The 16245-nt window shown below is 42.9% G+C and overlaps 1 protein-coding gene across 8 annotated transcripts in view; it reads right to left on the bottom strand.

Moving 5' to 3' along the window:
- Positions 1-16245, bottom strand: part of SAMD12 (sterile alpha motif domain containing 12) — a 237804-nt gene that overhangs the window by 157358 nt on the left and 64201 nt on the right. For 7 of the 8 annotated variants that reach the window (XR_012901249.1, XM_075920193.1, XM_075920189.1 and 4 more), the window contains one exon: positions 11301-11430. Coding sequence is in view for 7 of the 8 variants with exons in the window: in XM_075920193.1 (XP_075776308.1) it covers positions 11301-11430 (130 nt within the window). In the remaining variant the exon portion in view is untranslated. The remainder of the gene's footprint in view (positions 1-11300; positions 11431-16245) is intronic. The other variant, XM_075920194.1, reaches the window with a different exon arrangement.

The raw sequence follows: 16245 nt of genomic DNA, 5'->3' as shown, positions 1-16245 counted from the left end.
CTGATCTTCTGTAACTGTTGTTCTTTGAGATGTATTGCTCACGTTCATTATGTATACACCAAATGCAAACTGCTGGAAATTTTTCCCTCAGTGGTAACCCCTAGTGGACTCATGTACCAGTATAAGGGGTGCCACGAGTCACGCACTCTCTCAATTCCTTCTTGCAAGATATCTCTGACAGAGCAGCAGGAGGGGTGTTGTGGAATGGACATGAACACCACATCTTGAAGAACAAAAGCTATGGAGTATCAGTAACCATTTTTTCTTCAAGTGCTTGCTCATTTCTATTCCATGCTACATAACTCAAAAGCAATACCTCAGGAAGTGGGCTTGGAGTTCATGGGCATGAGAAGGTAACAGAACAAATAATTAAGTGATATTTGCAAACACCTAGAAGATAAGTAATAGCCAGCAGGATCTGTAAAGAATAAATTGTGTCAAACCAAACAAAAAGCTTTCTTTGATAGGATAAGCAGCCTTGTGGGGAGTGGGAAAGTGGTAGATGTGGTACATCTAGACTTTCACAAGTGTTTGATACTATCCCACATGACCATCTTATAAACTAGGGAAATACAACCTAGATGGAGCTACTATAAAGTGAGTGCATAAATGGTTGGAAAACTGTTCTCAGAGGGTATGTCTATACTGCATTCCTCTTTTGAGAGAGGAATGCAAATGCAGACAAACAAAACTACAAATGAAGCATGAATTTGAATTTCCTGCGCTTCATTTGCATAATCGCATCCGGCTGCTTTTTCAAAATACCCTATTTAAAAAAAAAGAAACGCTGTCTAGACAATTATTTTGGAAGAAAACCCTTCTTTTGAAATACCCTATTTCGAAAAAAGAAAAGCTGTCTAGACATGGTTATTTCGAAAAAGCGGCTGAACACGATTATGCAAATGAAGCACGGGAAATTCAAATCCGTGCTTCAATTTTGTTCATCTGCATTTGCCTTCCTCTCTTCAAAGAGGAATGCAGTGTAGACACACACAGAGAGTAAGTATCAGTGGTCCACAGGCAAGTTGAAAACGCAGATAAAGGGGAGTCCTGCTGAAATCAATTTTGGGTCTGGTTCTATTCAATATCTTAATCAATGACTTAAATAACGGCATAGAGAGCACACTTATAAAGTGTGCAGACAATACCAAGCTGGAAGGAGTTGCAAGTGCTTTGGAAGATTAAAATGCAAAATGATTTGGACAATCTGGAAAAACTGTCTGAGGTGAACAAAATAACGTTCAACAAGGACAAATGCAAAGTACACATAGGAAGGAAAAATCAGTTGCACACATGCAAAATGGGAAATGAATACCTAGGAAAGAGTACTATGGAAAGGAATCTAGAGGTCATGGCAAGTTACAAGCTAAATAGGAGTCAACAGTGTAAAACTTGGAAAAAGAAGTGCAAACATCATTCTGGGATTTATTAGCATGAGACATAATTCTTTTCCTGTACAGGCAGTCCCCGGGTTACGCGGATCCGACTTATGTCAGATCCGTAGTTATGAACGGGGCTTTTCTCGCCCCGGAGGACGCGGGCGGTGGGACCTCCCAGACGCACCGCGGTCCCGCTGCCCGCATCCTCCAGGGCGAGAAAAGCTGCTCCACGTCTCCCTGGTCTGCTGGGGGGGGAGGGGGGGCGCAGACCAGGGAGACATGGAGGACCCAGGCGGCGGGACCGCGGCGTATCTCGGTCCCGCCGCCCCTGTCTCCCTGGTCTGCTGGGGGGTGGGGCACGCAGCTAGTGCGCGCCCCCCCCCCCCCCCCAGCAGATCAGGCTTTTCTCGGGACGCCTGTGGTAGAGCAGCTGGGGCACTGCTGGTTGGTCCCCCAGCGCCGCTCTCGGCGCTACTGGACCAACAGGGTAGCACCCAAGCTGCTCTGCCCCAGGCATCCCCAAGTCAGCCGCTGCTGAAACTGACCAGCAGCTGACTACAGGAAGCCCGAGGCAGAGTTGCTCTGCCCCGGGCTTCCTGGAATCAGCTGCTGATCAGTTTCAGCAGCAGCTGACTTGGGTTCGCCTGGGGTAGAGCAGCTGGGGTGCTGCCGGGTTGGTCCCCGCAGCGCCGAGGTGCAGCGCTGCGGGGACCTACCCGGCAGCGCCCCAGCTGCTCTGTCCCAGGCGTCCAGATTCAGCTGCTGTTTAAACTGATCAGTGGCTGATTCCAGGAAGCCCGGGGCAGAGCAACTCTGCCTCGGACTTCCTGTAGTCAGCCGCTGGTCAGTTTCAGCAGCGGCTGAATATGGACGCCAGTTCCAACTTACATACAGATTCAACTTAAGAACAAACCTACAGTCCCTATCTTGTACTTAACCCGGGGACTGCCTGTACTCTATCTGTGCTGGTTAGGCTTAAAGCTCAATTTTGTGCAGTTCAAGGTGTCACATTTCAGGAAAGATGTGGACAAATTGGAGAAAGTCCAGAGAAGAGGACTTGATTAAAGGTCTAGAAAAAATGACCTATAAAGGGAAGATTGAAAAGGGGAGATAACAGCTTTCAAGTATCTAAAAAGTTACAAGGAGAGGGAGAAAAATTATTCTCCTTGACTCCTAAGGATAAGACAAGACTTAAAATTATTTAAATTACAGCAAGGGCAGTTTAGGTTGGACATTAGGAAAAACTTTTTAACTCTCACAATAATTAAGCACTGCAATAAATTGCTTAGGGAGGTTGTAGAATGCTCATCATCAGAAATGTTTAAGGGTAGTTTAGACAAATACCTGTCAAGAGTGTCTAGATGGTACTTAGTCTCTGCTATGAGTGCAGAGGACTGGATTAGATGACCTCCTGAGATCCCTTTCAAGCCTATTCTATGCTGACAGCAACACTGCTTTTCAAAATTTGGCACTGCCCCTTGGGTGGTGGTGAAGTGGGATGCAAAGGAAAGCACCAATGACCAAGTTGCAGCACTGTTTGCCTGGCACTTGCATGAAGAATGCTGCTGAAGATGCCCAAACTCTAATGGAGTGAGTAGTTAGCATAGCTGGTGGTAGGATTTGCTTTCTTGTAGCAATCTCAAATACAAGTGGTTATCCAGGACAAGGTCCTCTGGACTCACGCTAGATGCCATTTCACCCTTTCTGTAATTCTACAAAGAGATGAGTGGATTTGTGAAATGGTTTTCCCAAAACCTAGAGCAGGAACAATTGATAGGCTAAGCCTATAGCCCTGAGTTCCCTGTCATTTATGTGCAGAGAATTTTTCTTGGGACCATAGGCCCAAATCCTTAGGCAGTTGAGATGAAATTCTCTAGCCTAGGTCTGGTGCATCTGAGATTATGTACACCGATGGCTGAAGGGCGACAATGGGTACCCATATCATTACTGACTTTGGGTTTTTCTACCAGTCCAGGGAGGAGAGGAACAGTGAGCACCGAGTTCAGGTGGTGTCTATTCAAGCAGTAAACTGACACTAGGCATGTCTGTAGGGGCCTGAGGCACAGTCTTACATGCCAAACCATGTAAGTACAGGTATGTGGCCAGCAGCATGTCGCCAGAGGGCACTAGAACTGGCCCAAAGGTACCACTGAGAGAAAAAACTTGGACAACAGTGATCATGGGACACACACATTTAACATGTAATGGACACGAGGAAGCACCCAAAGAACAGTTTTCTCACCTTGTCAATATCACCAATGCACAAGTTCAGGGATCCACTGTTTACACTTGCAAAGAATGCTGAACTTCGTTCCCTCTGTGATGAGTAAAAAAAGGGGTTCTTCTCCCCTCCTTTATAGTCCAGCAACCCTTAGAAATACATTCTTTTTCAATTGTATTGCCAAATAAAGTCCCTCTCTTCAGCTGCTTGTGCTCCAATAAGCTGACACCATGCTGTTTCCTCATCCTTCTGATAACTGATGCTATAGCTCAGATGCAAACAAATTACTCACTGTCTCTGGCATTGCCCTGCTCAGCGTACATTATAGACAGAGGCAACCATGCAAAGCAACACTCTTGTCTAGGACAAACTTGTTTATCAGTCTGCTTCCAAAACATGTTTCCAGTACACATAACACGTAACTCACATAGAGCTGACCAGAATGCATACCAATACCATCTGAAGCAACGTCATGCAGGGATATTAATGACTGGTGTGTCACCAGCTTTCACTGGATACTAGGAACGTAAAGAGTGATTTAAACAAAATTAACCATGTAACCACTACAAATCTCGGTTACACACGCTGCAGGCTCTGCTGCATAAAGCTTAGCCCAGAAAGCCACAGTGTGTAACCTGTGGTGGGAGGGAGGGACCTGGATGGGTCTGCGACAGACAGGGATTTCTCTGGCTGGCCAGAGCAGCCTGCCTGCGGTGGGCCCAGCAGGACTGGAGAGGGCGGGAAGCTGCTCTAGCTCCTAGCGGTTAACTGGAACCGGTAAGCCTTACCCATTAAGGCTTTTACATGCCTACTGGATTCTACACAAATATTAGGCTTTTCATAAACAAATACCATGATGGCAATGTGTTAGATATAGCAAGTGTCTCAGACTGACCGGAGTTCACAGAACAGTTGGCCCTCTGACACAACCTGTAGCTCTCAAAGCATTATACAAAGAGGGTTAGGATAATCCCCAGTTAACAGATGGGAAACCGAGGCACAGAAAAGGGAAATGACTTGCCCAACCTAACCTCAACAGACCAGTGGCAGAGCTAGGAATAGAAACCATGTCTCCAGAGCTCCAGTCCCTTGCCCCAGCCATTGGATCACACATCCAGGATCTTGAATCAAGTTCTATAATCCAAATGGTGAAAGCAAGGTATTTAAACCTCATCGCGGTAACTCAACACTGTGCTGTATGAGTGGATCAAGCAGGGGGAAAGTGGCAGTGAATTTTTCTAATTATTTGACAGGGCCTCCATCAACATATTATTCAGACTCCACATAATGATGAATGGCTTATCCTGCCAACATCTCTGGGAGAAAGGGAAATATCCCCATCTGTACAATGGGAAATCTGAGTTCCTGAGAGACTGTGGGGAGGTCTAAACTGCAGTTAAATAACAATGGCAGGATTGTACCCAATGACTTGGGCTCACGTGGCTCAAGCTAAGCGACTGTTAAATTGTGGTTAGTGAAGTGGAAGCATCTGAGAACCTGTGCTGCAAACAGAGCACGAAAATCTATACCACAGTTAAACAGCTCCTTAGCCCAAGTTAGCTGGCAGATACCTAAATTGTCTTGCCCAATTTGTTATGAGCAAGACACGAGAAGTTATTCTTCCACTCTACTCTGCGCTGATTAGGCCTCAATTGGAGTACTGTGTCCAGTTCTGGGCACAACATTTCAAGAAAGATGGGGAGAAACTCGAAAAGGTCTAGAGAAAAGCAACAAGAATGATTAAAGGTCTAGAGAATATGACCTATGCAGGAAGACTGAAAGAACTGGGCTTGTTTAGTTTGGAAAGAGAAGACAGAGGGGACATGATAGTGGTTTTCAGGTATCTAAAAGGGTGTCAAGGAGGAGGAGAAAAATTGTTCTCCTTGGCCTCTGAGGATAGAACAAGAAGCAATGGGCTCAAACTGCAGTAAGGGAGGTTTAGGTTGGACATTAGAAAAAACTTCCTAACTGTCAGGGTGGTTAAACACTGGGGCTACGTCTACACTGGCCCCTTTTCCGGAAGGGGCATGTAAATTTCACCTATCGTAGTAGGGAAATCCGCGGGGGATTTAAATATCCCCCGCGGCATTTAAATAAAAATGTCCGCCGCTTTTTTCCGGCTTTTAAAAAAGCCGGAAAAGAGCGTCTACACTGGCCCCGATCCTCCGGAAAAAGCGCCCTTTTCCGGAGGCTCTTATTCCTACTTCACCTACGATAGGTGAAATTTACATGCCCCTTCCGGAAAAGGGGCCAGTGTAGACGTAGCCTGGAATAAGTTGCCTAGGGAGATTGTGGAATCTCCATCCCTGGAGATATTTAAGATCAGGTTACATAAATGTCTAGCAGGGATGGTCTAGACAGTACCGGGTCCTGCCATGAGGGCAGGGGACTGGACTCAATGACTTCTCAAGGTCTCTTCCTGTTCGAGTGTTCTATGATTCTATTATAAGAAAAGTCTAAAGCAGAATTCCAATGCAGGGTCTTAACCTCAGGACCATATGATAGAGGTCTATAAAATCATGACTGGTGTGGAAAAAGTAAATAAGGAAAAGGTATTTACTTATTCCCACAGTATAAGAATGAGGGGTCACCAAATGAAATTCAACAGAACTTCAACAGGTTTCAAAAAAGAGCTAGATAGATTCATGGAGGTTAAGTCCTTCAATGGAAGTGGGTGACACAGGAGGATCACATGAAGATACCTGTTGTAATCCCTTCCTCTGGGGCATCTGGTATTGCCACTGCCGGCAGACAGGATACTGGGCTGGATGGACCGTTGGTCTGACCCAGTATGGCCATTGTTATGTTTTTATCCTTCCACAAATTGTATTACTTAATCTTGGGACTTACACTGCTATGATAAACCCCACACATCTGGCATTCAAGTGGACAAATTAACCTGCTCATATTTTAACACACACCTTCATGGGTATTTTAAACAGCAGAAGGCAGCAGAGCAGATTCAATGCTATGCTATTTGAAAATGATAGAATTAGCCAGTTTCAAAAGGTGATTTGCCGCAGGTACATTTTTGCACCTATGAATACATTCTAGTCTCTTCTAACTTTCCCCTCCCCCCCCAAGTATTACACTGTTTCCTGTTCAATTTTTAAAAGAGGCTTGTGTCCTTTTAAGTGCTGCTAAATCAAATTATTTCACTTGGGCCTAGGTGCCTCTTGTGTATTACTTTGACAGAATGAGGTTTGTTTAATGATCATAGCATTAAAGATTCTTACTCCGAAGAGATACATATAGCACACTTCAGGGGCTCTCTGTAAAAAACAAGAAATGATGGAAGATTTCTTAAAAATATAAAACACACTAACAAGCAGTTGTTTTGGCATATGCCTTACTATGCTGCCATCAGACTAATAGGTTTTCCCAAGGATAGTTGCTCTTTATTCGCCTTGGACTCAATCCTGGAATCTATGCAAATCAGAACCTCAACTGTCATCAGTCATGCAGGCTCAGGGTCTGTAACAGAAGGGTAACTAACCCACCTCAATAAGAAAAGCCATCTTCCCAATATTTAAATTTGTGCGGTCAAGATATTTTGTAAAAACAAAGGCCCGATACTCCATTACCCTGCAACTTGTATTGCGATTTACATCAATGTGCAGTGGGCGTAAAAGGTTACTATGACTTTGTGCTCCAGACCCCCGCACTTTTATTCATCACAATCATATAATTACAACATGTTTTGTACAAAGTAAGCCTTGTGAACTATCATTCTAAGTGTTGATCTGTTGAACACTAATATCCTGTTGGATTGTATGTGCTATCATTGTATGGGAAGTTATGAAATCTTGCTATGTGTAAGTTACTAAAGTATCACGTGTAGATGCTGGAAATGCCCAAACCCACCCATCCAGGTACAGCAATGGAATAAGCAGATCCTAATACTATCAAGAGAAAAATCCATGAGCACAGGAACTCTGTACAAGGAAGTTTCCTTAGAGAGCATATGTAGGTAGGCAATGAAGAACATTTGGCCATTGAAGGACCCCCGACCTACACACACATGCACTGACTTTCCAGCAAGCTGGAAGAACCTATGAAAGATGGGGAGTGACATCAAGATTTATCTTCACTACCCACAACTCAGTGCCCAAAAGAATCTCTGAAAGACAAAGCACTTTGAATGGCAGAGGGGAACCCACGCTGCAAGCAAATGCAGCTTATGCCTCAAGAATCTGTAAGGCTGCTTATATCATCAGGCAGGGTGAGATATAGGATTTGGATCCGTAATCTAGTTTGTAGAGGACAGACTTCAGTTTTGTTTGATTTCTTAGGTAACCTGCCTTGATCTGTTTGTGATAATTTAAAATCTATCTGTAGTTAACTTGTTTTTTGTGTTTTATCTTAAGTAATGTGTTTTTGAGTAAAGTGTTTGGAATATCTCAGCTCGGTTAAGAAAGGCTTGTGCATATCTCCTCCACAACAAGAAGGGAGCAGACTATTTAATGAGCTTACATAGTACAGATCCCTGTGCAGTGCATGCTGGTATAATTCTGGGTTTATAGTCCAATAGGGGATCCAGACTAGGGAGCTGGGAAATTGGCTGGTGCCTTTATTGTTGGTCAATGAGTGGCTTCAGTAAAGCAACGAAGTGATTCAGCTGGGTGTTTGGTGCTAACAGCTGTTGTGGTGGGTAATAACAGCACCTAGAGAGGCTGGCTGGCTATCAGTAGAGCAGTATGAGGGGGTCAACTTAGCTAAACTGTTAGGGGGCAAATGTAGTGTGAGCCATAGGTGGGCTTCCAGGGGTTAAATTTGTGCTCCTCTAGGCCAGCCTTGAGGACTGCTAGCAAAAAACATCGGGTATTCTTTATCAGATGGCCTTCACCAGCATGAACTCCCCTTGCTTGCTATCTGAGAACCTTGTATGGGATACATAACATGACCTCAGCTCTAAGCCCCATGGGAACACAGAGTGGCACTGGGCCAACTCGCACTCACTCGGCAAACAGCTGGAGTATAAGACCTGCTCAGGGTCCTGCCTCTCTGGGAGTTCCACCAGAAACCCTTTACCTCGGAAGATGCCCTGGGTCCCCCAGCTGGAGCCACGTCCACTGTGGCCTGGTTCAAGGTGACTGGAACGGAACACCCTGCAGACCTGAAGGGGCGTAAGCATTTCCAAGTGCTTGTTGCTCATTTATATGCATTGCTTTGCCTATGTTAATTATTTGGATTAGTTTGCAGTAGTTGTGTATTTGGCAGTATTAAGCCTATAATGGTAGTGAGGTAGCAAGATTTGTATTTTGTAGTAGCTGTGTAGCCATTTGGCAGTATTAAGTCTGTCTTCGTAGTGAGATTAATAAAAGCAACTATCTATCCCCAATTGACTCTGTCTTGAAGTGAATCCACAACCCTGTTGGTCCCTGGCCCTGTAACTTGACAGCATAGAGGTTCCAACATTTGCTCCCTGGGATTACAAACCATCACTGCTATCCAATCATAACAGCAGCATTTTACATTTCCTGTATGCTGTGTAAATGACAACACAAAGGTACTGGAGAATGGAGAGTCAGGACCAGGGTTTTACAAAATCTGCCATTAATGTGTTACCACGTATAAGTTCAACATCCCCATGGAATGCTTGCACCCAAAACAGGGCAGAGTGAGGCTAGCACAAGACTGCCAGAAAATGATGTTGGATCATTTTTTATGGCAACTGTCAAGATGTGGGAGGTACTATCTGTACAAAATGGAGTCATACACCTTGTAATGATAATCTTAAAAGCTAAAGAATAGCAAATAGAACAACAGGTAGAGACAATAGATACATCATAAAAGTTAAGTGGTTAAAATGAAGACTAACCACATTTTATAAGAGTATTTTATTAGTTTAAAACTATATTCATAAACAAGCAGAGATATACAAATATATGTACAGTAGATGGACATGTCCATATTATGGGGGAGTGATTGCAACTCCATGGCAAAGGTTCAGCTCAGATTTGTATTTGAGGCCCCCAATCTGGCACAATAATGCTCCAGAGAATACTTGACCCATTTAAGTCACATGCTCCAAACCCATTCAAGTTAAACTTTTGGTTTTGTTATTAATATTCATTTTCATGATAATTTGTTACTTTTAATTGAACAAAAGTAATAAAAAACAAATCTTTTGTAAAAAGGAAAGTTTCAATTTATAATTGGGATGGCTTTAATGCCTAGGAACATGAGGATCCCAAAAAAGGCTATTTATTTAGTTTTCCTGGAAACTTCTGAAATATTGACAATAGAGCCAGCCAAAAATGTTCTGATGGAACAATTTTTATTGGGAAAACGCTGATTCAATTGAATTAAAATGTTCCATAGGAAGTCAGGCAGCATGGCTGCTCAGGTTTCTTTCCATTTAATATTTGAAATACCACCAATTATAAATTTGATTATACCAGTTACCAAATTACTAAACCAAATATTGATTATCCATTTGAACAACAATTAGAAATGACCAGTTAGAATACCAACTGAGGAAACTAAGTATCAGTTATTACCAAACTAATTAGAAAACCAATCACCAACCAACAATTACTAATTAAAAGACTGATCATGTGTTTTATAGACCCTATACTGTATCAGCCTAAAGAGTTAATGGGGAAACTGACTACTTACTTAGCTGGGGGTGATTGAGAGACAGCTGCAGAGATAAAAACACTGCAGACCAGAGGAATGGGGTAGTTGTAATGAGGCAGAGGAAACAAAGAGAGCAAGTGTCATTGGTGACAGGAAACCTGCTCTGGAAACTGGGTGACCACAGAGTGTAACTCAAAGCCATGGTAGTAAGTTGCACATAGAAACAATAAGAGGCTGGGAAAGCTTGGAGCTAGACACTTTGTACAAGGTTCTTGGCCTAGAACCCAAGAGAGAAGTCAGGCCTGGACTCCCCTACCAAGCACCACAAAGTAGCTTATTAAGTAGGGCTATTAAGAAGCGGATATTTCATGAATTGTGTAAATCGATAAAAATTCTGTCAGCTACACGATTAATAGATAAGGGAAAGCACTCAGTCCCGGCTCATGCTGGGTCCAAGAGCTACCCTCGCTGCAGCTCTGCAGTTTAAATGTAGGAAGAGCCAGATGGGCAGGCAGCCCGGCTCCTACTACATTTAAACTACAGAGCCATAGACCTGGCATAAGCCGGAACCTGGTGGCTCCTGGACCTGGCATAAGCCGGGACTGAGCCAGGCTTGCTCAGGCCCGGCTCATGCTGGCTCCAGCAGCCTCACCCCCTGCATTGCTGCCTCTGATAGATGCGGGGAGGGGGGGAAGGGGTGTGTGTGTGTGTGTGTGTGTGTGTGTGTGTGTGTGTGTGCGTGCGCGCAGCACACTGGAGATGGTGTTGGGAGAAACTGGCTTTTAAGCAACAACACCGGCTCCTGCTTCCTGCAGATAAGAATTTTGAGTTTTGACCAGTTGCAGATGACAAGTACATGGACTGCCAGTCTAGCAACATTCAGTTTTTAAGAGTAAATATACTCATCCCTACCTTTCCTTTTCCCCACTGAATTATTCCTTCCAAATGTGTTTTTCTGAGCCATGGAAACAGTCAGTTTACTAAGGCTGATGCAAGTTGGTATTCTGCTGAAAATTTACAACTAACTACAAACAGGTCCTTACATATAGTTGTACCTATTTAAAGGAAGCATTAAAAGCATTTTTCAAGTGAAATATTTCTGATACTGCATACTTTACCCGTTATGTCATGCTGTTTGAATGACTCACTGTAGATTTGATACTGATTAGGGCAGTGTTTCTTCAACCACTTGCAGACATCCTGCTGAGTCCACAGAGCTACTGGTTTTGTCAGTTTCACAGTACCAGACTGGAAAGACAGAACAAGAAAAGAAATGATATTTAGACCTAGGTATCAGATTTGTTTCTACTGTAATACATATTATGTAACAAAATTATTCCATTTGGAAGCCTTCATTAATGACCAAAGTGCAAGATCAAAGATCAATTCTTCATGCTTACGTGCATGGATCATATCTGGTGCAAGATTGTCTGCACGTTCCTTGTATCGTACAGGCATTACACTTTCTTATCAAGTCAGTCCAACTTGTATAAAGGATTAAGTCAGAAAGGGCCACATTCTGCCACTTTTCCATACTGATCACATGAAAAGTCCGCTTTTACCCATACATATAACATTTACCTAGAGCTGTAACTATTCAGGTACTTTTTTTAAAATGATGAATATATACTAATATATAAACTTTGATATGAAATACTTAATACAAAATAATTCAATTTGCACTAAGATGAAAAGTCACAATTGCAATTTTCACAGAATCTGGCCAAAGCCCTTAATTTTCCCAGGATCCTACTGTTGACAGAAGACAACTTGTTACAGAGAATGTCAAGATGTTACAAGTCCTGGCTCTCTTTTTCCCATGCCCACTCTGCATTGAGTATGCCTCTTTGCTTAGCTTATGCTCTAGATTACAATGCCAAGGTCGTTGCCCTACACTGGAACAGAAAGGGTTAAACACAGCCCTGGGAGAGGGCTATCCCAGAAGCTATTTGGGAGAGGAAATGCAGCAGTCAATCAGGGCCACTGGGCTATATAAAAGGGCTGTTAGCCTGAGGGAGACTGGTCTCCATAGCTAGAGAAAGAGAGAGGGACCAAACTGTAGGGAAAGGTACTTGGATAGAGCAGTATTGGGGAAGGGTCGGGGGGGACCAGGAGAGCACTGGCCTGACCAGCTACCAAACTAAGGACCTGATAAGAGGCCTGAGTAGGTATCCTGGGCTGCAGAAGGGCAGGCAGGGTAGGAATAGGCAGCAGGTGCATCCCCCGGCTCCCCACTAATGATGAGTCGCTAGTGCAGACTGCAGTTTGCACTGAGATAGGGGCTAGGTGAAGAATGGGAATGGGTCAATGAGACAAGTGGTGGGTGTGATGGGTTCCATTCCCTTGTGATGGTCACCTGGTATGCTGATCATGCCATTGAGTCTGCTTATCTGCCCTCTGGGGCACCCCACCACCCTCTCTAGCTGGACCAGAAGCTCTGGTCTCTCCCAGCCAAGACACAAAGTTAGGGTAACAACCCCCCAGCAGACCAACACAGATGTTGAACCAGCTCAGCTCTGGGAAGGTTCAGTTGGAGGGCTATTGTGCACCCAGGAACACAACCCGCAAAACGAACCAAACCCCCAAATAAATCTGCCTTATTCAGTAAGAAAGTTTTAAACAGAGAAAGCTCATAAGTTTAGCCCCCTTTATCAATTGGAAAATATATACACTGTGGTTGCTCACTCCCAGGTAACAATTATTTAGAATAATAGAATACTAGCACTGAAACTGATCTCAAGAGGTCATTGAGTCCAGTCCCCTGCCTTCATGGCAGGACTCAGTACTGTCTAGACCATGCTTGATAGACATTTATCTAACCTGCTCTTAAATATCTCCAGGGATGGAGATTCCACAACCTCCCTAGGCAACTTATTCCAGTGTTTAACCACCATGACAGTTAGAAAGTTTTTTCTAATGTCCAACCTAAACCTCCCTTACTGCAGTTTGAGCCCATTGCTTCTTGTTCTATCCTCAGAGGCCAAGGAGAACAATTTTTCTCCCTCCTCCTTGTGACACCCTTTTAGATACCCGAAAACTGCTATACTGTCCCCTCTCAGTCTTCTCTTTTCCAAACTAAACAAGCCCAGTTCTTTCAGTCTTCCTGCATAGGTCATGTTCTCTAGACCTATAATCATTCTTGTTGCTCTTCTCTGGACCTTTTCCAGTTTCTCCACATCTTTCTTGAAATGTGGTGCTCAGAACTGGACACAGTACTCCAATTGAGGCCTAATCAGCACAGAGTAGAGTGGAAGAATGACTTCTCATGTCTTGGTCACAACACACCTGTTAATACATCCCTTAATTATGTTTGCTTTCTTTGCAACGGCATCACACTACTGACTCATATTCAACTTGTGGTCCACTATAACCCCTAGATCTCTTTTTGCCGTAGTCCTTCCTACACAGTCGCTTCCCATTCTGTATGTGTGAAACTGACTGTTCCTTCCTAAGTGGAGTACTTTGCATTTGTCCTTATTAAACTTCATCGTGTTTATCTCAGACCATTTTTCCAATTTGTCCAGATCATTTTGAATCGTGACACTATCCTCCAAAGCTTGGTATCATCCGCAAACTTAATAAGTGTACTCTCTATGCCAATATCTAAATCGTTGATACCAAATTCAAATTTACACTGGGCTTGATAATAAATGAGTGTTTTTATTAAGTATAAACGTAGGATTTAAGCAACTGCAAGTGAAAACAGACAGACCAAAGCAAGTTAATAAATCAAAATACACAAAACACACTGGCTAATCCTAATACAGTAAGACAAATTATTTCAACTCGTAATTCTCACCCTAGTTCTTACTTCAGGAAAAATCCTCCAAGAAGGTTGATCTTTTTCTCATCCCCACCTCCCTTCTTCTGTTATATATTTTGGGTTCTTAAAAGTTCTTAGCGATCTTTATTTTCAGGTTTCTTCCTTGTGGGGAGGCAATTTCAATGACAAGCTGAAGACAACTGTTGATTGCTACCCATCCCTTAAATAGAATTTCCCAAGGGCAGGAATCCTTTGTTTTCCCTCTCTATCCCCATGGAAAAATACCAAATTCAAGATGGATTCCAACACCAGGTGTCATGGCCACATGTATTTGTTGAACCAAACACAGTTTGGGCTTACAGGAAAAACAAAGCCATTTGCAGATTTTTGGTTTGAGTACTATGCCATTATGCTTCTGTAGTATCACTAATGGCTCTCATTAGCACATTTATAATTATTAACAAATTAACTTCATAATTCCAATTTTATATACGAAGGGATACATATACAGAAATAAACTATACACATTCAGCAGACTATAACTTTAAAAAACGTATGTCAAATGATGCATTTTGCCTAAAGTGTCTTTGAGTTATGCATATATTCATAAAGCATGGGGGACCCTATGGGTGGGCTTAGGGGTAACTGGGTTCCTTGTGTGGGGAGACACTAAAGAAAATGGGTACTGTCACAGGCAGTACCCAGGGAAAGGGGGTGCCACAGTCTGGGAAGGATTTAGGTCCTGGCATGGTGGAGATACAAAGGGCAGCTAACTGCAGACACCACATTGCCAGAAAAGGTCATACTGGTACTGGCAAGAGCTAATTTCCTGATTGATCAGTGGGAAACACGATGGCAGTGAATTGAACCTGTTACAACTACAAAATACACTTCTTCCTCTGAAGTAGACAGTGGACTCTGAACTAGACTGACTGAACCAACAGCTCATTGCCCTTTCTCCAGATAGATGGATCAGAGTCAAAATGATACTTTACCAATAAAAATGATCATACTGCTGGGGCATCAGATTTATTGAGACTTGTGAATCCTTACCAAGTTTGTTTTATTTATAATTAAAAAGTGATTTGGCTTATTATTTAAATCCGTCAGTCTATTAAACGCAATCTGGGCTTCTAATGTCAAGCTTTTTTATCATGTTTATGACCCCTTCTGCAAATTCCTATTTCCACAAAAGCAGAGTTGGGTTGCATTAGTTTAACAAGTTATAGAATTTGGCCTTCAGAATTTCTGGTACTAACGGTGAGAACCCAGCTTGAATTTCAGGCCCTTGAGTTCACACAGCTGGGAGCTAGGAAAAACAATAATTTAACTCATAAATTAAATGAATTTGATATGCAGTTAGTAAGACACAATAAACCCCACAATAAGTTTTACATAATCACTTGCAGAACAGAACACGACATTAACATGGATCAATTTCACGGGCTATTTTTGGATTATTATATAAAGACAGGAAGTAATATAAAAAGATACACAGAAAAAAATGTCTCAGAGGGGTAAGTTCATTAGTCTGTAACTTTAAAAACAATAAGTATTCCTGTGACACCTTAGAGATTAACAAAAATATATACAGTAACATGAGTTTTCATGGGCAAAGTGCCAGCCCTTCCTGCAATTAGCAACTCATTTATATAAAATCTAAGTACAGGACACTTCCAGCCCACTCAGTTAGCCTCATCAGCACCAGTACTACAGTTGACAGGTACTCCCCCTCCTTCTTCTGTTATAAATTCTGAGTTTCTTTTATTTCTATCCCAACTCATCTGAAGAAGTGGGTTTTACCCACAAAAACTCATGATACTATATATATTTTTTGTTAGTCTCTAAGCTGTCACAGGACTACTCGTTGATAGAAAACATTATTTAAACAGGAATGTTAGAATATTTACATGTATCTAGGACAGGAGAGGGCAAATATAGGCCCACAGTCCAGATCCCATTCCCCAGGACTAGCCCCTGGCAGGCTGCCACTGCTATATTTACCTGCTCCGCCACAAATACAGAGAACTGCAGCTCCCGTTGGTTGTGGATTGCCATTCCCGGCCAATGAGAGCTGCAGGAAGTGGTCTCCCAGTCCATGCTGCTATCCGCAGCTCCCATTGGCTGGGAACAGTAATCCATAGCCAATAAGAGCTGCAATTGCCCCTACTTGCAAATATAGCAGCGGCAGCTCACCAAAAGCTAACTCTGCTGAACTGCTGATGTTTTATTGCCCACCCTTGATCTAGGGTATGAATTCTAAAAGATAGATAACAAAATTGTAGGTTTATGATCAGGCA

Source organism: Pelodiscus sinensis, chromosome 2 (genome assembly GCF_049634645.1).
Source record: "Pelodiscus sinensis isolate JC-2024 chromosome 2, ASM4963464v1, whole genome shotgun sequence".
Lineage (NCBI taxonomy): Eukaryota > Metazoa > Chordata > Testudines > Trionychidae > Pelodiscus > Pelodiscus sinensis.
Note: the sequence above shows the minus strand (reverse complement) of the source record. Positions and strands in the feature narration are given on the sequence as shown.